We start from the raw sequence: 25,525 nt of genomic DNA on the forward strand, positions 1-25,525 counted from the left end.
TTCTGGAATCAAGGCTAACTTTAATAACACGGCCTAATTAGTTGCATTTATTGAGTGAAAAAAAGCAGGATAGCTTTTTCAAGCTAAAATTTTCTTAATTGGCAATTGATAAAATTTAAATATATATAAGCATTCAATCTTAAAAGTTGTGAAAATTAACGGATTTTAATCTGATAAATTAGAAAAGAAGTCACGTATTTGGCAATCTAGTATTTAGCTAATAATCACTAGGTTGATAAAGCTAGATAAAGCAACAAAGAGTTCTAAAACCACCCCTTATCCAGACCACATTTAACCTTAATTAAGTGAACAGAAGAAACCCTCTTTGGGGTGATTATACACTCAATACTGATAACCTAGGAACAAAAATTGAAATCTGGGATTGGAGTCCGAGAGAGAAGATTCTTTTTAAATATTTCGAGCAAGGTTTATAAAAACTTGAAAGATGATAACTTAATACTTTTATATTGATTAATTTAATTTGTTTTTAAGTTTAAATTAAAAACAACTACTAATCTTTGGTCAACAAAGTATCATAACATAACTTTTTATCAACACTTGGTATTTAATTTATTTAGCTTTTAATCAAAAAATCTAATTGTAGAAAACAATTAAATAAATCAAAACGAATTTGAATATACCCTTTTTTGTAAATTTTCCATGCTTCTGAGCTAGTTAATACACTAGACACTAAATTATCTATCTGTTTAGGTTCTTTCAAGAAAATACATATTCAAAGCTTTTGATCATACCTAATTCATTCTATTCAAATTTTCGAGGAAAGCTCTGTGCTTCCTTTGTCTCAAAAAAGCATTATGTATTCTGACTAACATACTGAAAAAAAGAGCCCAATACATCCTCCAGAAGTCAATAGATTTTGATGATGCCGCACTCTTATCTTCGGAATCAGCAAGGGGAAAAAGTCAACCTACCACCTCTATAAGACTTTGACAAAATCTCTCTACCTGGTGCACTGACAAGAAAATTACCCACGTGTCAGTGCCTGAATTTCACTATTGAAAAAGTCAGTGGAAAATCACCACATATATTGTTGCAAACCCAGCCAGTATGGGACCCAAAAACTTGCTAGTTGTGGATAAAAGATGTAGCCCCTGTTTTTTAGTAATTGGGAAAGCAATTTTACACAACTGCACAAAGGGTGCCTTTCATAAAAATCTGTTTGAAGTGGAAAAAAAACCAAACTGCATCTGAGGTGATTACATTTACAGTCATTGCAAACTCATCAGCATCTCTCAAAGGGATAATTATGCTTCAGTAAGCCAAAGGTGGCAGAAAGTTTTCAATCACAAAAAGTATTAATTTCTTTACTTGTAAGTTATTCTTGTCTATTAAATGAAACACTAGGGTGATAAGTTTATTGAAGCAGACCAAGAGTTTAAAATGCTATTGTCTACTACTTTATTTTTTCTAATTTTAAAGGTTCTTCAAGTTCTAAAGAATTTGGATATGTGATTCATGAGCCAATACTCTTTCATTCAGACGATTCTCTAGTGCTTAATTCCACCCATGGAGCTTCATCTCTTGCTTAGAGTTGTGAACCACCTCTTAAAGTTTCTCAAGAGCACTTGTCCCCATCTTAAAGAATACCTGAAACATTTAGGTGTTGCTCTTAAGACCTATCATGGAGGTAGATTTGCTGGCCTAGCGTGTCAAAAAATTTTGAAAAATTTGGACCTACGTTAACAGTAAGCAGAAAAACAGTCTTCCTTCCAGACTATCGCAGTGGTTGATACCCTCAAGAGATACCCTTACAATAAATGCTAAAAGAGCACCTCTTGCTAATGATAAAGTTATGCTATGACAATAAAAACATCAATATACTTGAGCTAGTAAAAATATAAACGTACTTGCTGATTATACATTTTATACCGTGAAACAGATTTAGGTTTGTAATTGCGTAACTTTCGAAAAGTAATATTTACGTGCGGGCTAGCAGAAAGTCTTGTTCGCGTTTCAGTCGTTTGGTGTTTTGTTTTTCCAAGTGTCGATTGAGACCCTCTAAAAATATAATCTCATTAGTCTATTGTTGGAAACTTATAAAGAATATTCACAATGAAAATAGAACTTTGGATTTAAATTTCAAAGATCATACCACATACAGCTCTTTTACCAATAGGCTTATGATCTTTTTCTTTAAAAGTGGGAAGAATAGCAGCTATGGTGGTGTTTGAACATGCGTTAAGATCTTTTAACATGGAAGCTATCATGGCTGACCTAAAAAACGGTGTTTTAAAGATAATAACAGAATTGAAACCGTGTTTTTATTTTTTTTTGCAACCATTTAATCTCCTAAAAATTTAAGGTCAAATTTGAAAACAAAACTTCACCTATTGACACATGTAGATGTTTCAAAAAAACATTTCCAGTATGAGGGATTAAAAAACTTTTTCAATGTGCGATCAGCAGTGGAATTTTACTGTTAGCATACAAAAAATTAAATATTAAGAAATAAAAAGTTGACTTACTGTACTGTAAATGTGGTGCACATCTTCTGAAGTAGGTTCACGTTATGTGTGTTGTATTCTGAGAAAAAGAAAGCAACGTCGATTCAAAAGTTATATTGAAGGAATATTGATAAATTTAGAAAAACTTTTACATCCAGATACATGATTTTTTTACATTAAATACTATTTATCGACTAAATTTTGATGATTTCAGTAATAAAATATTTTTCATTTTAATGTTTGGATTTTTTTTAAAAAAAGAATCAATAAAAAAAAAAAAAAAAGTTTTAAAACCTTAATTATCAACAAACTCACCTTTGTCATAACACCATTTTATTTCATCGTCATACATGCAATCGTATAGTACCAACGGGATTTCTAAGGTTTAATAAATTTATTTACAAAAAACAAAATTCAGACTGATTAGCTTAATTTTGAAATATATACGACGGAATAAACCACTATTACTACATCCATAAAAAGTTAAAAAAAAAAAAAAAATTAAAAAGATAGAACAGACATGTCATGTAAGTTGATCAAACAGGCATTTTTAAAAATACATCGAGCCAAACAAAAAAAAAATACTAATGACATCGAACCAAATAAAAAAAATTACGTTTTTGACCTATATTAATTTTAACTGACTTCCTTCTTATAAAATTAAACAGTTTAAGAAAAGTCTTAAGATGTAACGCTCATATATACCTGATGCCAACTCGTACTGGGGACGTCTTGGACATTTTTCAACATCCAATAAATGGTCGATTATCTAAATTATATGATTTGTAAGTATTTTTAAAATGTATTGAACTTGATTTTCCAGATACTGCAACTGTTATAGATGCGTGCATAAAAATATTCAAATGATATTTTTAGCATAAAAAAATATCATTTCAATATTTTTAGAAAATGGAAATGTTACAAGATTACCTTTGCCTAATACAGTGCACGGTTGGCCTAACACGGTGCACTGATGATCCGGCGATATACCTGAATAAAAGTCCAATTAAGCTGAAATTGCCACAGTTTAGCAAAATTGGTATATTTACTGTAGTGTCTTGCGGCATTCTACGGCATTAAAACTTAAAACGTTAAGGTTTAATGGATGCATTGATACTTTTTTTTTCAATACTTTGACGCTGCTTTATTAGCCATTCAAAAGAATTTATTTTAGTTCAATTTGTTAGATAAAAATTTCACTTCTTTGAAGATGATTATAATATTATATATCTTTAAGTAAATCAACATTTTAACTCACGAATGTTGTTAAACTTAAAAAAAAAAACAACTGTTTTTAGTGCATTAAAACTGTTTTTAGTTTATTAAGTTAAATGCTGCAGAACGTCGCAGGACATTACGGTATTAAAAAAGGAAAAAAAGCAAACAACATACTTTTTTAAAGAAAATATGCAGTCTAAGGACAGTACGAATTTTTTAATTATTTCAAAGCTTTACAACTTACAAACGAATAAATTTTTTAAATTAAAAAAATAAAAACATATTTTCTTCATTGAACTAATTTAAACTTAGTTAAAAGATGCACATATTTAACACAATTTAAGTAAATGTAAACTATGATAAATTGAGTAATGTAAACTATGATAAATTGAGTAATGTAAACTATGATAAACTGAGTAATGTAAACTATGATAAATTGAGTAAATGTAAACTATAATAAATTGAGTAAATGTAAACTATAATAAATTGAGTAAATGTAAACTATAATAAATTGAGTAATGTAAACTATGATAAACTGAGTAATGTAAACTATGATAAATTGAGTAAATGTAAACTATAATAAATTGAGTAAATGTAAACTATAATAAATTGAGTAATGTAAACTATGATAAGTTGAGTAAATGTAAACTATGATAAATTAAGTAATGTAAACTATAATAAATTGAATAATGTAAACTATGATAAATTGAGTAATGTAAACTATGATAAATTTAGTAATGTAAACTATGATAAGTTGAGTAAATGTAAACTATGATAAATTTAGTAATGTAAACTATGATAAGTTGAGTAATGTAAACTATGATAAGTTGAGTAAATGTAAACTATGGTAAGAATAAAAAAAAATTTCCTTAAATCTGCTTTTTAACTACTTTTCTTAAAAAACAATTTACATAACATTGTCTAACAAAACGTATTACAAAAAATTTCATTTTCAATTGTTTAAACAAAAAAACTCAAAAACTTCTTTGGAAATAAACTTTATAAACTGGAATATATGTATTTTTACCTAGTTGCCTTGTGTTCTATTATGTAAGAGCTTAGTAAGTGTTTTATATTTACCTTGATTGTGAGTCATTAAAAACTTTGCCTTTCTGGATATCCTTACTTTAATTCATAGTCAAACCCAAATCCCTATCTAAATAATAACTGATTCGATTCTTATGTTTATCTAATTGTTAATCTTACAATAAAACCTGTTTCAGTACAATAAAACCTGTACAATTTTTCAGTACAATAATAAAACTATGATCAAGATTTTAACAGTTTTTTTACAACTTCCTATTAACTTTTTTCCTATTTCTAAAGAAAGATAAAAATATTAACCAAAAACATCTTAACCTGCATTTTAGTACGGTTGCTTTTTATGCTGGATAAATTGATGGAATCATATTTAATTAAATAATTTTGTAAATTCTAGGGCTATGTGGTTTACTTTGCATCTCTTTTGAGACATCTTCAAACAGTAATAGTTAATTGAAAAAAACTGACAGACATTTATTTACCATTCTTTGATTATGATAAAAATGATTTGTGTTCAGCTCTAACTTAAGGGATCAAACTTACTAAGCTATTTTTCTCTAAACTGCTAAAAGTGGAAACAGAACCTTATAATTTTAAGGTCATGAAGAGTTTTGATTTAATTTGCAACACAAATGTTTGATATTTGGCTTTTGTTCAATAAGCATAAATGAAGTTCAGCCCATAAAATTTTGTAGAACACTAAAATGTGCATAAACCAGGTTCTATAAAAATTTGTGAAAGACACTGATTTCATAAAATCTTGTGAAGTCTTTGACAAATTGATGAAACAAAAGTGACATTAAAAAAGATTGGTTTTTTCCTGTTTTTTATGTTTGGTGATTATTATTTGATTTTATAGCAGAATTGGAAATTGTTTGTCTGAAAATGAAACAAACCTCAGGCTTTTCAACTCCTAACCCAATTAGAAGTAAAACAGCTACCATGCATCTAACTTGGTGCCACAAAAATGCCAAACCAGTTATTTCCATTTCACAAATGTCAACATAAGCTCTAAAAAAAACCAAAATTGCACTAACTACTCAAACTAAATATTATTGCAGGAATAATCCCTAAATTTTACTGTTTCTGCCAACAATATTAAATATTATTAATATTATTAAATACTATTTAACATAATATTCTATAACTATTATAAAAAATATTTAATATTATTAAATATTGTAAACTTCCATATATTGTCAAGTAAAAGAGAGAAATAATTCACTTGTCTTGTAACTTCTGAACATTAAAAGAAACAATCCTTCGAATAAAATGATTTACATTGTTTCCAACATCAACCTGAAATAAGAAATAACTTTTAAAATTTTTAGCTACACTTTTTTTGTTACTGGTAAAAATGAAAAGATCTCTGACCTTCTTCTATACTTTTAACAAAATTAACTATGCAATGACATTTTTGTACAAGGATATTTTTTTGCAACAACATCTCAGGATATTGAAAACATTTTTTTTCAAAGAACTGATTGGGCAACTTTATGAAAAAATCATACATATTTGAGTCATTCAATATTAGTGAGTCATTTTAAAGAAATATTTAACTTCAGTATCATTAACTGATTTTCAAAACTACAAACTATTTTTTCTACAAACAAAATTTTAAAAATTTGATAATTAGATCATAGTAAAACAAGCATTTTTTAGTTTTTTTTGTAAAATAGCTTAAGCAAATGCTCTGTTTTAAAAATGACTTTAGGCATAAAAACAACTAACTTTACAAAAGTTGCGAAAGTCTTTCTCTCCAACCAATTTCTGAGCAGCAGTGTTCATTAGCTAAACATAAGAAGTCTGTTAAGAAATATAAGTTATTGAGAAATTTGCAAACAGTACTACTTCATTTAAAAACTTTTCTTAAAATATTGGCTTAAAGAAAACATGCACACTTATTATTAATAATTTCTGAACATTTGCACCTGTATACATTTTTTTAACATCTTTTAAAAAAAATAAAAGTTTTTATCTTATTTATTTCCTATGAACTGTTAACTTTTAAGTTTTAATGTCTCATGCAGCAAGGCACAACAATATGTAATTAGAGATGCATGAAAAATTATTGTGTCAAAATTTATATTACTAAAAAAAATATTGTTATAGCTTATTGAACAACATTGAGACACTAAAATTTAAAGTCTTTCATATAAGGATAAAAGCTTTTTCACTACTATTTTCTGTAGCAACATAAAAAAAAAACCAATTGATTATGCAAAAACATTACAACAACAATTTTCTTATATAAAAAAATATTAATTTTTATTTCTTTAAATGGAAAAAAAAAAATTACCTAATAACACATTTATAAGAAAGGGACAATATTTGCTATATGTAAGTTACATATTTAGGCGAAAGCTAGAAAAGAATGCTGTGCTTGTCAGAGTTATGTTTTGTTACCTTTATGTCCATTTTTTCAGCTGTGAAAAAATATTTATACATTCTTGTATCACAACTGAATCTGAAAATAAAAAAATAAATAAAAAAAAGTTAATAAAATCATATTTTAAAATTATAATTTAAAAAAATGTCACGTTTAAATTTACAACAGATATATAAAGAAAATATTAAAATTCTTATTTTATTCTTTTGTAATCAAATAAGCCTTTGATTATTTATCTAAAGTTTTTTTCCAAAAAGAGATGTTGTTTTAAAGAAATTCCATTTGCAAAGCTTCTTCTTTCAATTTAGTAATCTATTACTTAATCCTCTACTTAGATTCTTTTACAAAGATTTTCTGGTGAGAAAATAGAAAAGATTTTATTTCCCAATATTTGAGAAAGTCAGAACTAAGTTCTCCTTTATTTTTACAAAGTTTTCTTTAGAATTGTTTAATTTTATCAAAATTTTTTAAATATGGTTTGAATGTTTCAGTGTTACATTTATAAAGTACTTAAAAGAAGAATGCTATACCTAGCATCAAAATCTTGAGGAACTTTAGCATATGCTAACATACGGATCTCAGGTGGAAGTATCTTATTTAGAAGTCTGACATATAATAGTTCCTCCTTTGCATCTGTGAAAACAAATAATTAAGGTGTATTAGAGAAAGAAACAAAAAATTAAAAATAAAAACTCAACAGCAAAATAAGAAAATGGTAAAATATCTGATATCTTATCATAATGTAAACCCAATAATCATGTGATACCTATTTCTTCAGTTACAAGGGTACTGGATCGAACATTAAGAGCAATAACCTAAAATACTTTATATGCTTGTAACAAATAATAAAAACCTCGAAAGAATTTTAATAGAATGTTAAATAATGTCTGGATTGCTCCTGTGATAATAAATTTCAAAAGAATTAAAATACCTGTCCAAAAGCACTAACTCCTTTATCTGTTCTACCACACCGAGAATATTTAGATGAAACACGATCTTCAATCAGTTTTGCTTTGATCAAAGCATTAAAGATTACTTCCTGAATTAGCAAAATTAAACTTTAAAAATAATTTCAAAACGGCTATCTTCTAACATCTGCTAAATATCTTTTCACTAAATATTTAAACCTAACTGATTGTACAAATGAAAGTATTTTTATCATCATGGAATTTACTAGTAAATCATTTTTTTAAAAAATTATCTGAAAAAACCTAGTGCTCTAAAATTTGAATAAATATTTGCACTTTAAATTTGGAACAATAATTCCACAACAACAACATGTTTGCCCACTAAAACATTTTTTAATTTCCTTTTTAAAAATTGAGTTTGAAATTACATAACTTTATATTAAATTATGTTAATAACTAGTTTCAAAATTCTTTAGTGCAGGTAGATTAAATATTTTTGCTTTGAAAATTAAATGAATGAATTAGCGAATAAGTAAAAAAGAAATAAATTTTTTAAAAATCATATTAAATATTAAAAAAGACAGACAATAAAAATCTACCTCTCATGAAAAGACTTTTCAACTATTTTCTACCTCTATAGTGTTGTTAGTTGTTTCTTGGCTTGCTAATCCTTGATAATTCCATCCCAGATATAGAAACTTTAATGCAATTCGATGATTTCTATAGCTAAAGAAAAAAATGCCTTCATAACATGAAACGAAAATTAAATGAATCTAAGTTATACACAAAGTCTTTATCAAAATGCATTATTGCTAAAATAATGTCAAGAAATAACTGATAAATATATCGTCAACCAAAATCTGCATATTCATAAAGCAATAGTTAGAAATATGCTACTTTATGAAAGATCTTACAGGTTGATATTTTAGCCAAGGAATGCATTCCTGAGATGGTTAATACAAACTTGGTTTCTGAGTTTAATGAATGAAATTAATATTCATTAAAATCAATGTTTTTAAAAAAAAATTAATTTTCTTTTTAACCCTTCTAAATAGTTAGATAGATAAATGAATTATTATATGTTCTTAGCTGCCAAATGTATCAAAAATATATTTCTAGAAGTCTTAGAATAAATGTAGGTTTATATAGGTATATATGTTTTTAACATTTACAATTTTTTTGCACATTTAGTACAGCTTACTTTTATCATAAGGTTAATTTAAAATTCTACTTTTTTTATTGAAAGGGTTGCAAAAAAATTTAAATATTACCTATTCATTGTATGGTTTACAACAAAAAATTTACCTTTTGAAATTAAATGGTCTTTGTTTGTGTTCTTTCTTTTTTAAATTCTTTGTTCGCTGGAGATTAAAATTATCCAGTTGTTTTTCTAGATTTCTATTTTCATCTCTAAGTTCTTTACATTTCAATAATAACTCCTATAGAATTAAATCATAAAAAAATTACTTCTTGAACCAAATTTTTTAAGAAACAACCAAGAGTTCAAAATTAACCATAACATCTCAATAACCAAAGCAATAAATAACTTTGAGATGCAAAAAAAGATATTTTGTGAAACCTTTTTTATCATCGTCAAATTATGTTTTTTTTTTGTTTTAAGAAGTTGTTAGTTTAACACTACACAATGCATAGGAACATCCCCTAAGACCTTGCAACATACCCCCAGAAATTTTTTTTGGGATTATCAGAAAACATTTCCACGCTCCAAAAATGTAAAAAGCAATTCTTTTACTGAAGCATGTGGAGAAATCATGCACACTTGAGTAATAAACTTCCTGGGAAGAGTCCAGAAAGTTTGTTGTTCAAGTTTGGTAACTAGATCAAAACTCATAGATAGATTTAAGTTTTATGACCATGTAAAGTGTAAATTTTTACTCCCTAAAATAGATTTAAATAGTTTTAACTTTTAAACGAGAAAATATTGTTTGATGAAGTTTAAAACCTGCCACTGAATTTTGATCTAGTTTAATATAACACCAAAAAAAAATTAAAAAAAGATTTTTAGGAGCCATACCCTAGGGATTTAGGCTGTTAACAGTCAAGTCAGGCTTGCTACAATTACTTTATTACCATGAGAATGGTTAGAATATTATTGATATTTTACATTAAAAAATCATATAAACATTTATTCATAGGACATTTAATACTGTACTTTTTATAAACTATATTCCTGCAAATAGAAAACTACTCTAAAAGTGCTTATAGTTGTAAGCAACAACTAGGTTTTTTAGCACTTCTTTATTGTTTGGACTGTGCTCTACAATTCTTTGCATTCACCAAAAATGATTGAAATTCTGATGAATGGATTCAAGAGCTTGTTTGAACTTAACCTTACAGAATATAAAAAGTACTAAAGAAGTTCAAGTTTATTTAATAATCAATTGTTGTAATTTATCCAAGTTTTGTGATTCAACTGTTAAAATAAACGGTATGTATTTAACAAACAATATCATAATTTATTTTTCATCAAACTTAATTATTTATGATACCAAAAACTGCACCTTTCATGTTGATGAATTCAATAATATGTTCCAAAACCTGACAGTATATGTAGACTAGGAATACTTTCAAGCTCTAGTATTTTTTTGCTTTTATCCCCTGTATATAAAGGAGCATGAACAACATTTTTATACAAGTATAATGATCAGCTTTTTAAAAGTTAGGAGATAAAGTAATTTAAAATGGACAAGGATGCTTTGATGTTCTAGTTTGTTTTCCAATCATTTAAAGCAAAATCTTTAGATCTTCAGATACTGTGTAATCTAAAGAAGGAATGTTCAATTTATCCAAAATTCAACACCATTAAAACATACTAGAAATTTGATAATATGCCCCATGCCTCTTAATTACCTAACTTGACCTAAAAAAACCTCCTAGGCACTCCCCAAAAATAAGTGATTTCTCAGGTGACTAAAAAGTTACTACTATCTTACTTGGTCTTCAGGATGGATATACTCAGATAATGAGATAGTTATTCAAAAGAATTATACTATTTCAAAATATCAAGAGACTTTGCTACAGCAGACAGGGAGTAAAAATGTAATGTATCCATCACTTAAAGATAGCAACAAGATTATACTATTTCCATTATAAATCATAATGGGATTAATGAAAAACTTTGTAAAGACAATTGAAAAAGATAAAGGGGTTTTTATGAACCTGATAAATTTTTATCACTTAGTGCTGCATAATAATTATAGGAATAGAATCTGCCATTGATTTGTAAACAAACTATGATGAGTTCTTTTCTCTACTAGCTTGCAAGAAAAGCTCTAGATAGGTAGCATTCATGTCAGTGACAATAATGGTATAGGTGAAGTCTTTTCCTTTCAACTAAAATAACAAACTACAAGAGAGTGGTTAAAAAACTCATCCAGGCTTACAAACAACTTGGTTGTGACAGCTTAATACAAACTTATTACTTAAAAAAAAAAACATTAATAGTTTTTATATAGTTTTCAAGATTCATTTCGACTTATTGGTAAAGATAGTGATGCACTGGATATCGCTTTTCAATATAATATCTGGACAGATACTAAATAGAAAGTCCACAAATGATGTATCACTGATGATAATATTTAGTCTTATTATTATCAATGCTGCTGTTATGCCACAAAACTTTTATGGCATTTTTGTTAAATACTGTTATAACAAAACAACATAATTAAGGAACACTTTTTTATTTCAGATTAATGTTTAACCACTAAATCATTTTTATTTTAAACTTTTAACAAAAATGGTAACATTAATATGAGCTGTTAAATAAGTGTTTATAAAGAGTTAACATTGTTTTTTTTCTTTTTCATTTCTTTTTTTTTTTTTCTTTTTAAAATTATTTGTATTTAAATGAAAATGCTATATAATTGCTACAATCTATTTTGTGATAGTATTTGTAATATATTTGTTTAAAAAATCTTTTTTTGTCTTTATAAAAATATGACAGAACTTATCATAAAATTTTTTTCATTCATTTTTTTTTTGGATAAATTTTTGGATTAGTATGTATAATAACTTTAAAAATATTCCACATTAAAAATTTTATTTAAGATATGAAACATATTTAAGATGTTTATAAACATAATAATGAACTCACTAATAGACAAAATAGCATTACCATTTATCAAAATATTATTTAGACCTCTAACCTCTTTAGATAAAAAACTGAATTCTTCGTCTTCATCACTACCATCATCGCTCTCATTCATTTTCTCTAAAAAATTTTAAGATTTAATAAAATTTTTTGCTTCAAATGCACAATCTAAATAAACTAAAGGGAATCATGGAAGGTGGAATCCTGTAATATACCTAATACATGTGATCATTTTAAGTGGTTTTATTCTCGCTCCGAGAAATTTAAATAAAATTAAAAATTTTTCTTACATTATAAACAAAAGAGCTTACATATATGTTTATGTAAACTTAACAATTAATATACGAATTATTCAAAAAAAAACTTTGCACAATTTTAGCACTGACAAATCTGAAGTAATGAACCAATCCAATTATTATTGAACAGAGTTAGGAGAGAATAACGTGCCGACAAAACAAAAATTTCGCTTGCATTTAAAATCTCGCTTATCCTTGTAGGACCAAAGAGTTAATTTTAATCAGAAAGAATTTTTTTTTTAATGGTAAAACTTTTTTTAAATTTAGGGGATTTCCTTACTTTGTTGATCAAAAATGAATGATAAGAAATATCTTTTTCGAATCAAAATAAGCCTCAAAAATTTGTTTTTTTGCTAGACTTGATGTTTAAAACTTAAACACTGTCCGAAATGATCATGAACAATGGGATTTTTAAAGAATTTCCAGAACGATTATGAACCATAGAGTTTTGTAACAGACGTTGTGCCATCAATTCAGTTTCATTTGTTTCTCACAAAAATTAGTGGGCTGAAGTTCCCTCCTGCTGACATACAGGGTGAGGCAAAATTAACTGCCCATTTGGTTTGCTTACAACTTTGAAATAAACGAATTTTGTTTTTTTTCAAATAATATGTTTATTTAGCATTTAAATTTTTTGTTTGTCAATTTTCAAAAATGATATCAACTAAATGTCCGCCTTTGGCGGTTCTACACAAATCAGCTCTTTTTATTGAATTTTTTTGTGAGTATTTCAACAGGTATGTTTTCTATTTCTTATCGAATATTGTTTTTCAGTTGATCAAGAGTTTGTAGTTTATTCACATACGCCTTTTCTTTTAAATAACCCCATAAAAAGAAGTCTGGAGCTGTTAAATCAGGTGATCTTGCAGGCCAATGCAAATCACCAAAACGAGAAATTAATCGACCCAGAAAAAGGTCTTTCAAAATCCGTGTTGTTTCTTTGACTGTATGTGGTGTGGCACCGTCCTGTTGAAACCACATATTGTCAAGATTTTGTTCTTCCATTTGTGGCATTAAAAAGTCTCGGATCATTTGTCGATATTTATCACCAGTAACAGTTGTTGTTTGTCCATTTTCGTCTTCAAAAAAACAAGGTCCAATTACATTTTTGGCATGAATAGCGCACCAAACTGTTATTTTTTGTGGATGCAATCATGTTTCATTAATGATTTGTGGACTTTCACTTCCCCAGAATCGAGAATTTTGTTTATTGACACGGCCACTGAGATGAAAATGTGCTTCGTCACTCATTACCATTTTTTTACTAAAATTATCAGTTTCTCTCGCAAGATTCAAAATGACATTACTGTACTTCAAACACTGATTATGGTCTCTGGGCAATAGCTTTTGCACTAACTGGATTTTGTAAGGGAAAAGGTGTAAATCTTTTTTCAAAATTTGTCGAAGAGAGCGCTGAGAAATATTTAATTGTTGAGCACGTCTTCTTGTTGATGTTTTTGGTTACTCTGCAACACTTTCACGAACACGAGCGATATTTTCTTCAGAGCGGGCGGTTCTTAGTCTTCCTGAATGGCGAGAGTCTAAAGTTGTTCCATACTGCTCAAAACAATTTGATAAAACATGAACTGTTTTCTTATCAGGTGCTGAAAGCGATATCTTTTTCGATATTCTCGTTGAGTTAACACTACTGACTTATTTTTTTGAATAAAAATAGTCACGATTTCTGCACGTTGTTGTGAATTGAATCGATTCATAATTAAATTTGTGCTATTCTACTTTACAACTGTAAAAAAAAAAAAATGACAGTTAATACCAAAATAAAAAATAACAGCAAATAGAGGAGTTAATTTTGCCTCGCCCTTTACAAATCATTACTACGGTAAAACTATCATGTTTGGCGGAAGTTGTATAAGCTGGTGGGTTTCTTCCAAATAAGAACTCAAAATACTTTTGAGTTCTTGCCTGGAACGGTGCTGAAAGATGTTTCAACTACATTGTAGATTCAGTTAGATATAAAGTTATTTATATCTAGAACTTTCTTTATGATAGGGGATTTAGGCAATTTTTATGAATAAAGTAAATCTTTTTATTTTAAATGGATTGCAATCCTTAAGTTATTCCAGTTTTTGTTTCAACCATCTCTGTAGCATCTCTGTAGCATCTCTGTAACATATTTAGTTCCAAAGATGTAGATGTTTTAAAATTCTAAATGCTTGAATTTTTAAGAAATATTTCTTTAAAGAATGTCGTTAATCTTTTGGCACCGAAAATTGAAAATAACAAAACATTTTTTGATATCTTTTTATTTTTGCGATAAAATGAATTATGCTTTTCAAAATTACCTAAAAATTTTATTACAAAATAGCAATAAGATGATGAATCAAAGTTTAGTATAAAAGAATGTGTAAAACGTATTAAAGGAAACTGCAGATAACTTTCTCAATTCAAAAGCAAACGCATAAATAATTAGGTAGATTACTTCCTACCATGAACCTATAAGAGATGGACGTGCAACCTATTGTTTTATATCAAAGAGGCCGCAGAAATCAGCGAGCCATGCGAGTTTCCGACAAACTCTAAATTTTCCTTAGACCATTAAAAACTATAGACCCGGCCTAAGCTCAATAATTCTAATCTTCAACTGAAGCCAAAAAAAAAAGTTGACGCATGACGTCAGTTTGTGGCAAAAACTTTTTTAGATGATAAGTTTGCTCTTGCATTTGCATTATATTTTTTGATTATCATCAACTATGGTGCATTCTTGCTGTGCATATAATTGCACAGAAAGACAAAGCCGGGGCAGATATATCATTTTACTGTAAGAGTTTATTTTAAATAAAAAATAATTTAATATGACTACTATGATGTTATTTATCTATTGACTATTTAATATGACTAAATATTATCATATTTAATATTATATAGAAAAATTATATATATATATATATATATATATATATATATATATATATATATATATATATATATATATATATATATATATATATATATATATATATATATATATATATATATATATATATATATATATAGTAAGCTATAAATATGATGAGCTATTTATTTTTCATCCTAATTTATAATGAATGATTAATAGATGATTATATACATGATAAATGTTTATCTTTTATTAAATTATGATGAAAGATAAATGGCTTATCATATTTATACATAGTAGTCATATTAAGTCATATTGTTATGTCAATAATAATTTTTGTTGCCCACTATTACTATTATTAATGACTCAATGGTATTTTTATTTTGGATTTCTGCAATTTTGGCCAATATTGATTTATCCTAGCATATGTTTTGATTTATGCTAATATTTATTTAAAACGTTTTAATATTTTTATATAAATATTATTTGTTGTTTGAAACTTAAAAGTTCTTTTTTCTTGATAAGAAAGTAAACATAATACTATATAGAATATATCATAGTTTAGAACCACATCCATTATGTTTGCCATTATATTGCTAAATGTTATTACTAATATGTTGCTATAAACCATTATATTGCTATATGTTACTTTTTGATAAACATGCAAAAAAGTATTTTTATTTATCAATTATATTTTATGTTACAGATTTCCAAAAGATTTATTGTTACGAAATAAATGGATTGCTGTCATGCGTAGAGAAAACTTTATTCCAACAAAAAGTTCAAAAATTTGTTCTAAGCATTTTACACCAGATTCATATGTTGTTAGCGGTTGGAGTTCAAAAAAGCAACTTAAAAAGGATGCTATACCAAGTGTTTTTAATTTTCCGAGTAGTTTGGTGAAGAAAATTAAACCTAGAAAACCTCCAGCTAAAAGAAAAATCACAAGTGAGAGTGAAATTAATATTAAAACAATAAAAGATGATACTTCATTTGAAACTACCCTGGAAACAGCCTCCTTAGACAGAGCTAAAAGACAGAGCTGCAATACCTTTAGGAATTTAAAAAAAACAGCCTTAGAACCTCCTCTAAAAAGGAGAAAATGTTACCTGAATGATTTTAAAAAACAACGGTCTTTTAATCTAGCATTAAAAATAATTTCAAAGCAAGAAAAAAAAATTAAAATTTTGCAACAACGAAATCGGCAACTTCACAAAAGAGTATCTAACTTACAATCTTTACTTAAACATTTGAAGGAAATGCAAATGATTGACGAAGAATCCTCCCTTAAGCTTTCTGTAAGTGATATTTACTAAATATATAAAGTAACAATCTATGTGAACTTTCCATTCAAACTTTTTAATTAGGTATAGGTAATAATTTCTTAGATATTTTAAAGTTATTTAAATTTTTGTAGGACACAATGCCTGCTTCTACAAAAATTGTTTTTAAACAATTACTAAAATCCAAATGCACTAAAGAATATCCAATGGAGTTGAAAAGCTTTGCTCTTACCCTAAATTTTTATTCTCCTAGAGCTTATTCATGTCAGAAAAACATTTACAAAATTGCTTCCTCATCCAAGAACACTTCAAAAATGGTATCAAAAAGTCACATGCGAACCTGGATTTCAATCTGAATAAATTAAGGTCTTAAAACTGAAAGTAGCAGAACTAAAAGAAAAAGGAAAATCATGTATCTGCTCATTAATGATTGATTAAATGGCAATTCATGAAAAAATAGAATGGGATGGTGAAAAGTTTTCAGGGTAGGTTGTGTTAATAAAGTTATATATAAGTACAATTATATATGTACACAATAGTGGAAAGTTTGTGTTTGTTTAATCAAAAAAAATTTAATTATAATTTTAGGTATGTTGATATTGGTTCTGAACTTCAAAGCGATTCTGAAGTTGAAGCAAAAGAAGCAATTGTGTTTTTGATTAACAGCTTAAACAATGCGTGGAAGCTACCAATTGGCTACTTTTTAATTAATGGAATCTCAGGAGTTCAAAAAAGTAACTTAGTAAAAATGTGTTTAAAAATATTAGAAGAAGCTGGCGTTACTATAACAAGTTTAACTTTTGATGGTGCTTCGGCAAATATTAGTATGGCTAATCATCTTGGAGCTGATTTATCAGTTAACTGTACTTGTACATACTTTCCACATCCAGCTACAATAAAACCAATTTTTATTTTCATGGATCCTCCGCACATGTTAAAACTTATAAGAAATACATTAGGTTTGCACAAAATAATGTTTGATAGTAATAATGAACCGATAAAATGGGATTTTACTGAAAAATTAGTAAATATTCAAGAAAAGGAAGGCCTTCATTTAGCGACAAAAATTACAAAGAGACATATAAATTGGTTTCAAGAAAAAATGAAAGTCAAGCTAGCTGCACAGACATTCAGTCAAAAAGTTGCAAATGCAATAGAATATTTACAAGAAAGTCACCACTTGAAGGATTTTGAAGACAGCAAATCAACAGAAAGATTTATTATTGCTATTAATAACATTTTTGACATCTTAAATAGCAGAAATTTGTTAGCAAAGAATTTCAAATCTAGTTTACAACATAATAAAGAAACTATTTTCAAAAAAATAAAAGAGTCAATAGAGTATTTAATAACACTTAAATGTGCTAAAAATGGAGAACCTCTGCATTTAAGTCAAAGTAAAACAGGTGTTATTGAGATGATTGTAAGCCTGAAATCATATATGGGAATATGGAATTATTATGTTCAAAATGGTAATTATAGTCTTAGGTATATTTCAGCTTATAAACAATCTCAAGACCATTTGGAAGTTTTTTTCAGTGCTATAAGGAGCCATGGAGGATATAATAATAATCCCACAGCAAAACAGTTTCAAGCTGCCTACAAAAAATTGTTGATTCATACAAGTGTTTCAGGTTCTTCTCAGGCCAATTGTATTGAACAGGCACCATCAATAATTTTAGCAATGAGTTCTTCCAAAAATATTAAAATGAAAACAATTGATCATCAGCTTATTGAAGATTTTGATAAAGAAAAAATTTGTGATGACCATGAGTATGCTGTAAACAGTTTAAGTTATTCAAGAAGTTCATCATTATATGTTAGTGATGTTGTGGAATATATTGCTGGATTTGTTGTAAAAAAAAATTAAAAAAGTTTTAGATTGTGACATTTGCTTAAACTTAATTCAATCACAAATCCCAACTTCAACATTAATTAAAAAAAAGAATTACAGTGACATTAAACTATGCTTGGTTCAACCCTCCAAAGATGTTATTCACATATCGTCCCCTCAGTATTATCTTGTTCTATGTCGCTAAACTATGGTTTTGAAAAAAAGGCATTTGAATTTTCAAAAGCCCTAAAAATGTTCAAAATAAACTTTGCACCAAATTTTGTTATTATAAAATTGTCAAGGTCAATATATAATACCCTTATAAACCATTTTTAGAAAATTATTGTGTATTTAGTGTTTAAAAAAATGATTTTTGACTTTTGAGATAGAACAAATTACTGACAAACTTTACAAAATACAAAAATTGTATAATGTTCTATGTCAATTTTTTTGGGTTTTTTTAATTATAGTTTGTCCAAACATGCACAAATGTCTTATTTGGTGAATGTTTTGAATGTATTTCTTACCAAGGACGGATACAAAGATGGGAGTATCCCCCTCCCCCCTATCTTAAGAATTATCAATCTTCAAAATATTATTGATAGAAATTTAAAAAAAAATAAAAATACAAAATATTATTTTGCAAAATTTGAATTTTTGGCAAAAAAAAAGTTAGTTATATACACATTTAATATATTTATTAGTAAACTAATTTATAAGCATTTTTTACGCTCTTCGCGTGCATCTTATTTTTGTTCAATATGACTTAGATGCTGAGCCCGTTCACAATCATTTAAAGTACCTTCAGCACTTTTGATTTTAAAAAATTTACACTAATTACACCTATCTTTTTTTCTTTGCCGGAAAGAATTATTGAACTTAGTTAGAAAAATGATCAAATGAAACAGTGGTTTTAGCTGAAAAAATCATTTTTTTTGGTCATATAACCCCCTCCCCCCTAGGACAATGACCTGGATCCACCCCTGTTTTAGACATTATTTGGTTGTGTTCAAGTAAAACATTTTTTTTTCATGAAACAATTATATTAAGACATAAAAATAATTAAGAAAAGTACATGGGAGATGCACATGAATTACTAAACACAAAGAGTTGCCATATAATTTCTATCAATCTCAGGCATGTAGGGCATCATTTTTTTAATATCTTCATTCTTTTCTTTTGAAAGTAAGTGGCTTTTTTTGGTCTGAATTGACAGTTTTGGTGCAGTTATGGGATATGCTGTAGATTTCTTTTTTCTTAATGATTGGGCACCTGTAAAAACTGAGGTGAAGCCATGTCCGCTTGCAGAAATCTTTTGAGTGATAGATTCAACATCAGGATGAGCATTTAAAAAATGCTTTATTGCCGTGCTCATAATACTGTTTCTATTTTGCGGAACGCAAGAATCTGACCATAAAATGAGGTTCTTAAGTTTTGGATGGGTGGTAAGCACAGATTCTAAAATTCGTAGGATCGCAGATGCCAAATCATTTCCGGCTCTGCCAGATTGGCTTTCAGACCAGATACAACAATAAACATCTTTATCTAAAGAAAGATGTGCTGTCATGTTATAAACAGACAGCTTCCTAAGATAAAAGAAGTTGGATATCTCAGCCTTGGGAACTGTTAAAACATTTTGTAAATCAAAACAGAGAACAGGATGTCCTGACTGTCTTTTTTGCGCTTTTCGCGTGCATCTTCTTTTTGTTCAATATGACTTAGATGCTGAGCCCGTTCACAATCACTTAAAATACCTTCAGCACTTTTGATTTTAAAAATTTCACACTTATCACACCTATCTTTTTTTCTTTGCTGGAAAGAAATATTGAACTCAGTTAAAAAAATTTCAGAGCATAAGTGCTTTTTAGCCGGTTGAAATTGTTTTTGCTGACAAAAGTCTTGGTAAAGCTCATACAGTCGACTAATAGACAATTCAGACTCAAAGTATTTTCTATTTGTATTAGCACGGCAATAGTGCGAGTCTATAACCGGAATACTATATATGTGTTTCCTAACGCCATCTCTGACCGCATCAGGAATTTTCTTTTTTGTATGTCTACCTTGTTTTCTTGGGGTAGGCGTGTTTGTATCTGTTTGGAAATGTTTATAAAAATATGAAATTCTTTGTTGGCTTATGTCAATAGTGTTTAAAAAGAAAGGTTTGCAAACTCTGATGGGAATCCCTGCCAGGTGAAAAAAGTAGGCAAATGAGTATTGCCGCCTCGATGAAATTGCAAGTGTTCGTTTAGTTTTTTTCACAATACGTGTTGTATTTTCACTATAAAAGTGTGCTTTGAGGTCATCATTGAGTCCCCAAAATTTGTTAAATAGTAACTCCCGTTGCTCTTGCGGAAAATAAATGTGGCATTTAAATTTACAGTTAGTACAGTCCTTCTCATTATTGATCTCTCTCTTTCTTCTTATCACTTTATTCCTGCTTTTATACTCCTGGCCAGCTTGACGCCTTTTTTTATTGACATTTCATTTCCAGCTATCTGGATTTCTGGTTCTTTTACGTCCAACTTTTTTTTTTGTCGAGAGTTGCTCTATTGGCACAACTATTTCTAAATCCGTATGTAGTAACTTATTGTGGAAACTTGAATCGACACTGTAGAAATAAAAAGTATAAACTTTAGGTACATTTAAAAACAACATAATATTAAAAAAAAATCAAAAATTAATGACAATTGGAATTTCATAAGCATCGTAATTAGCAGGGTAATATAAGTTATTTTTTTACAGTTAGGAAATAAATAATATAAAGAATTTAGTCTTACTTAAAAACTTTGCACAATATATATATATAGTTATTTAAAGGCACAATATATATAGTTATACATATAGTTATATATATATAGTTATACATATAGATTTATAGTTAGTTAACTACTAGTACTGTGTATGAGAGCTAGTCTTAAGTTATTTTAACCCTTTAATGCACGATATTTAGGCGCTACTCGACTTTCTCCCCCCCCCCCCCTAATTTTATGATTGATTCTGATAAAGAATTTTATGCTGATTAAGAATCGTATAAAAACATGGGTCTCAAAATCAATGGAAAGTGCTCTAATTCGAAGTCAAAGTTGTAAAAAATCCCACTAAAAACCCTAATATTCGCCATTTTTTTTCAAAACGCTTTCATTTTTAACGAAAATTAATTACCGTTACATTGCGCAATAAACAGACCTGGTTTTTATTAACATTATTATTTTAAAGTATTGTAACGAAAGTGTTATAACGAAATGAAATTAATGGAAGATTTCAAATAAAGGTTGAACGTAGAATGTGAGAATGTAGAAAAATTGATGAATAATTATTATTGTATCCTACGCTGGTTTTTTTTATTAAAAAAACGGTTTGAAGGTTACATTTTTTAAATTTTACATGTGATAGAACAACTATGTACTAAGTTTCATAAGTTCTTCTTTTAGGAAACAAAACTGTTGAATTTTTTTTTTAAATTTATTACAAAAGTACATTACTTGCAATATAGTTTATTCTCTAATAAATCAAAAAACGGCTATTTTCATTGCCACAAAAAATTGCGCAAGATAAACATACTTTAACGACTTTCTTAACGTAAAAACCATGCTATTAATGTTTTGCTTTTGTCAGCTAAAAGATCATTAACTTAGTATTTTCAAAATGGCGAATATTAGGGTTTTTAGTGGGATTTTTTACAACTTTGACTTCGAATTAGAGCACTTTCCATTGATTTTGAGACCCATGTTTTTATACGATTCTTAATCAGCATAAAATTCTCTATCAGAATCAATCATAAAATTAGGGGGGGGGGGGGAGAAAGTCGAGTAGCGCCCGATATTTATATAATAGTTGATAATGCACGATATAATAGTTTACTATTTTATCGTTAAAAGAACATAAAATGGAATCCAATTATCGGAAAAATAAAATTTTCCTTTTTATTTTCAAATTTTAAAATTACCATAGTAATAGAAACTACTTACGAGTCGGTATTAAGTAATTCAAAGTCAACTGTTTCTTTTGTAACTAAACCAATAAACTTACTTGACGACATTTTGAAAATATCAAAATAAAAAGTCACGTGACTTGCGCTACAACATTGATTTGCAGATTAAGCATCGGCGTTACCGCACCGGCGGTAAAAAAATTTCGGTAAAATGCGGCAAAATGCGGTAAAACGCGTAATACGCATTTTTACGCTTTCTTGTAACAGAAGACGGTAAAATTGCGTAAAAATGCGTAAAATCGGTAAAAATGCGTAAAAATGCGTAAAAGGCGTAAAAATGCGTAAAAACGGTAAAATTGCGTAAATACGGTAAAACTGCGTAAAAGCGGTAAAAATCGGTAATTTCGGTAAATTGTGATAAAAGTTTGTATAAGCGGTAATTATTATGGTAAAAAATTACTTTGTTTTTATCAAGTCAGATAGTTGTTAAATAATTAATTACCCTCTAAAATTAAATTAGTCTCCTATATAAGCTTGACAAAAGTCAAGAAAGACTAACAACCTCAAAGTTCTTCAGTGATCTGATTAGTATACCAAAATCACTACCGAATCAAACCATCTTCAAGAAACAATGGCTCTTGGAATTATTTTACCAAGCTAGACAGAGAAGAGGATAACATCTCTGGCTCTGGCAGAAAATCAGGATTTGCTGAGTGCAATAAGTGCAAATAAGTGATTAAGCTGTCTCAAGGTAGCACCAGTGGAGTTAAAGCTCATTTAAAGTAAGTGTTTTACTCTTACTATAATTTAGTATATTTTAAACCACTGATCTCAAAATATAACTAGATAGCGTATTCTATTGTTGTTTTCGAAAATATATTGAAGCAAAAATTGGCCTTCCAAGATGGCGGCGATCAGAGCTCTTAGCGGTGAACCGATGTACATCTAATAAGACTATTGTAATATGAAAGAAAATAATTAAACAGTTTTGAAAGAAAAACAAGACAATGAAACAAAATTTTAAAAAGTTTAGAGAAATGAAATGATTTTCAAAAAATTAGACAATTAAAGAAATTGTTAATTTAAATGTTAAAGTTCAAAATATTCGATATAATTTTTTTATGTGCAATTTACGATTAAATTAATATTTATGTATAACTTATGTACCTTTTAGTTCTTAGTTACCCAATACAGTGTGCTAGAAGGTTGATAACACAACTGAATGGTAAGCGGCAGTGGTGTCTACCTACAATTTTGACAAATTTTATACTTTCAATAACGCAACATGCAGTTGTGCTACTAACCTTCTCAGGGCGTGTCTAGGGGATGTCTGCTACGTCGCTGGACATACCCAAAATATGTATCTTTATATATTTTTTCACAACTTCAATATTTTGAATAAATATGATGCGTCGGTAGATAAAAGCAAACAGAGCGAATAATTATAGCAAACTAAAGCAATAATTAAGCAAACTATACAAGGTTAATTGTTCGAACGGATGGTAAGAAGTTATTAATCCGGGATAACAGTTAGATTTACGATTTGGTATTTTATTATAGCGCTTTTCAAATCGAGAACGGTCTAAAGTTTATTAAAAAACGATTTATATATTAAACGGAGGTTGTTTTAATTTTTGACTTAAACAAATTAATAAAAAACTTGAATGGACATACCTTTTTTGTTAAGTTATAAAGTACTTCATTTTTTAAATATTTTCTTTTGTTAATTTAAAAAAAATAAAAGTTATTATTTCTTAGAGAACAAATTCCGGACTTCCATTTCAATTACACCCTTAGTAAAGTTTTAGTCAAATTCTTTTGATATTTATCATCAGGAGGAGAAGACTACAGTTAACAACAAGCATATGTTAAAATATATCAATGGACATCCCCAATTGTTTTATACAAAGCTGTGTATCTTTTTAATTACTTGCATTTTGAACAATATAAAAAGAAAGTAAGGGTTTTAAACACTAAAAATTAAATTCGGACTTACGTTTGTACATACACTAAGCCGTCTTACCTCATATATGCGTTTCTCAATGAGGAAGGGGGGGGATGCTAAAATTTAACATTTTTGGGAAGGGGTTAAAATTGCGACCCATCCAAAAAAATTCCTGTACAGGCCCCTGCTTCTAGCACAAGCATTGGGTAGTTAAGAACTAAAAGGTACGTAAGTTATATTGCAAATGCTAATTATTTTAAATTTGAGATTTCTGCTCAAGTAAACAAATACTTTTTCTTCACTACTATTAAACAAACTAAATTGAAACAAACTAAAATTAAAACTCCTACTTAGTTTTACTGAGAATCTGTATTTTATCATATGTGCCCATAATTATGAAAGTGGTCTAAGTCAAAATTAAAAAAAAAAATGAATTTATCACTTATTTCACACGACATGATTTTAAACTAAATATATTCAATGTAATTTTTACGATATCGTCAAAAATGAACCTTTAAAAAGTAGTTGTAATCACAACGCTATACGGAATTTTTTATTTATTCAAATGCGAATCATTAAATATCTCGAAATAAGAAATATGACTTAGACCACTTTCATAATTATGGGCTCATATTTATTCTAAAAAACGAAAAGCAGAAAGTTAACATACAACAAGCTATTGTAAGAATATGTTTTGTTAAATAAAAAAATATTTATACTTGAAGTTTATGTAATTATGTAATATTCCGTTATTTTTATGAAAAAGTCTTATGCTAAACAAAATAATAGATTTTTATTTGAAACTTATCAATATTTGAGCTTAAGATATAAAATTTGATTATCATTAGTTTTTTAATTTTCATATAGCCGTTCGTTGTATCCGCCGCCTTCTTGAGAGGCCAAAACTGGCTTCGAAAAATTTTGCGTTTATATGAATAAACGATCTGGCCCGGATAGCGATCCGGGCTAGTTTGTTTATTCATATAAACGCAAAATAAAATTAAGTTGAAATAAGGACAACGTCGATATCTCGGTAAACGGGCTGGCTCGTTTGCCGAGCCAGCCCGCTTTCCATATAAAGAGGCCCTAACTCTAAATTTTCACCAGTCAACAAAAAAATCTATTAAAATGGCTGCCCACAGTTTAAAAACAGAACCTCTGATCACGTGGTATTAGTTTAAACTTTTATAGCATTTGTTTAATAAGACTGTACTTCAGGATAAAGTAACTACTTCACGCGTTGACAA

At 28.1% G+C, this 25,525-nt stretch overlaps 3 protein-coding genes and 1 pseudogene across 9 annotated transcripts; 1 reads left to right on the plus strand and 3 right to left on the minus strand.

Annotated features, from left to right (window-relative positions):
• Positions 1–1,839: 1,839 nt before the first annotated feature.
• LOC145187068 (tRNA pseudouridine(38/39) synthase-like) lies at positions 1,840–12,607 on the minus strand. Of its 6 annotated transcripts, none has more exons than XR_016449726.1 (17): positions 12,444–12,607; positions 12,188–12,252; positions 9,327–9,460; positions 8,654–8,747; positions 8,045–8,152; positions 7,880–7,928; positions 7,644–7,746; positions 7,131–7,191; positions 6,456–6,515; positions 5,950–6,023; positions 5,621–5,735; positions 3,396–3,455; positions 3,171–3,234; positions 2,781–2,843; positions 2,487–2,544; positions 2,114–2,235; positions 1,840–2,019 (listed from the first exon to the last, which is right to left on the minus strand). XR_016449726.1 is itself a non-coding variant. In XM_090078293.1 (16 exons), the coding sequence occupies exons 2-16, from the start codon at positions 12,245–12,247 to the stop codon at positions 1,940–1,942; spliced, it is 1,245 nt and encodes a 414-aa protein (XP_089934419.1). In that variant the 5' UTR covers positions 12,248–12,252; positions 12,444–12,607; the 3' UTR covers positions 1,840–1,939. The 6 variants fall into 6 exon arrangements, 4 of the variants coding, with proteins under 4 accessions (XP_089934419.1, XP_089934420.1, XP_089934421.1 ...); XR_016449727.1 differs by having other exon boundaries at positions 12,423–12,562; XM_090078293.1 differs by lacking the exon at positions 3,396–3,455.
• Positions 12,608–13,181: 574 nt separating this feature from the next.
• Positions 13,182–13,685, minus strand: LOC149892011 (uncharacterized). The gene is made up of 2 exons (XM_090078050.1): positions 13,613–13,685; positions 13,182–13,507 (listed from the first exon to the last, which is right to left on the minus strand). Exons 1-2 carry the CDS (start codon positions 13,683–13,685, stop codon positions 13,182–13,184), a joined length of 399 nt encoding a protein of 132 aa, XP_089934176.1.
• A 1,374-nt stretch (positions 13,686–15,059) lies between these two features.
• Positions 15,060–16,601, plus strand: LOC149892012 (uncharacterized). The gene is made up of 2 exons (XM_090079766.1): positions 15,060–15,207; positions 15,992–16,601. The coding sequence occupies exons 1-2, from the start codon at positions 15,140–15,142 to the stop codon at positions 16,599–16,601; spliced, it is 678 nt and encodes a 225-aa protein (XP_089935892.1). The 5' UTR covers positions 15,060–15,139.
• Positions 16,602–18,787: 2,186 nt separating this feature from the next.
• Positions 18,788–22,459, minus strand: LOC149892013 (uncharacterized; annotated as a pseudogene). Its single transcript, XR_016450096.1, has 2 exons — positions 22,371–22,459; positions 18,788–21,010 (listed from the first exon to the last, which is right to left on the minus strand). The product of XR_016450096.1 is annotated as an uncharacterized LOC149892013 (transcript).
• Between the last annotated feature and the right edge of the window lie 3,066 nt (positions 22,460–25,525).

Source organism: Hydra viridissima, unplaced genomic scaffold (genome assembly GCF_058129835.1).
Source record: "Hydra viridissima isolate aposymbiotic clone 2 unplaced genomic scaffold, HvirCarnegie_v1 scaffold_2, whole genome shotgun sequence".
Lineage (NCBI taxonomy): Eukaryota > Metazoa > Cnidaria > Hydrozoa > Anthoathecata > Hydridae > Hydra > Hydra viridissima.

Bases quoted from the DNA above. Each gene is read 5' to 3' on its own strand.
- LOC149892011 (XM_090078050.1), bottom strand. From the start codon at position 13,685: ATGGTAATGAGTGACGAAGCACATTTTCATCTCAGTGGCCGTGTCAAT. The intron at 13,508-13,612 runs GTGAAAGTCCAC...GTTTTTTTGAAG, and splicing joins AAATTCTCGATTCTGGGGAA to ACGAAAATGGACAAACAACA.
- LOC149892012 (XM_090079766.1), top strand. From the start codon at position 15,140: ATGGTGCATTCTTGCTGTGCATATAATTGCACAGAAAGACAAAGCCGG. The intron at 15,208-15,991 runs GTAAGAGTTTAT...TTTATGTTACAG, and splicing joins GGCAGATATATCATTTTACT to ATTTCCAAAAGATTTATTGT.
- LOC145187068 (XM_090078293.1), bottom strand. From the start codon at position 12,247: ATGAATGAGAGCGATGATGGTAGTGATGAAGACGAAGAATTCAGTTTT. The intron at 3,235-5,620 runs GTTTGTTTCATT...CATATAATTTAG, and splicing joins TAGGAGTTGAAAAGCCTGAG to ATAATCGACCATTTATTGGA. The intron at 2,844-3,170 runs GTATATATGAGC...ATTAAACCTTAG, and splicing joins CCAGTACGAGTTGGCATCAG to AAATCCCGTTGGTACTATAC.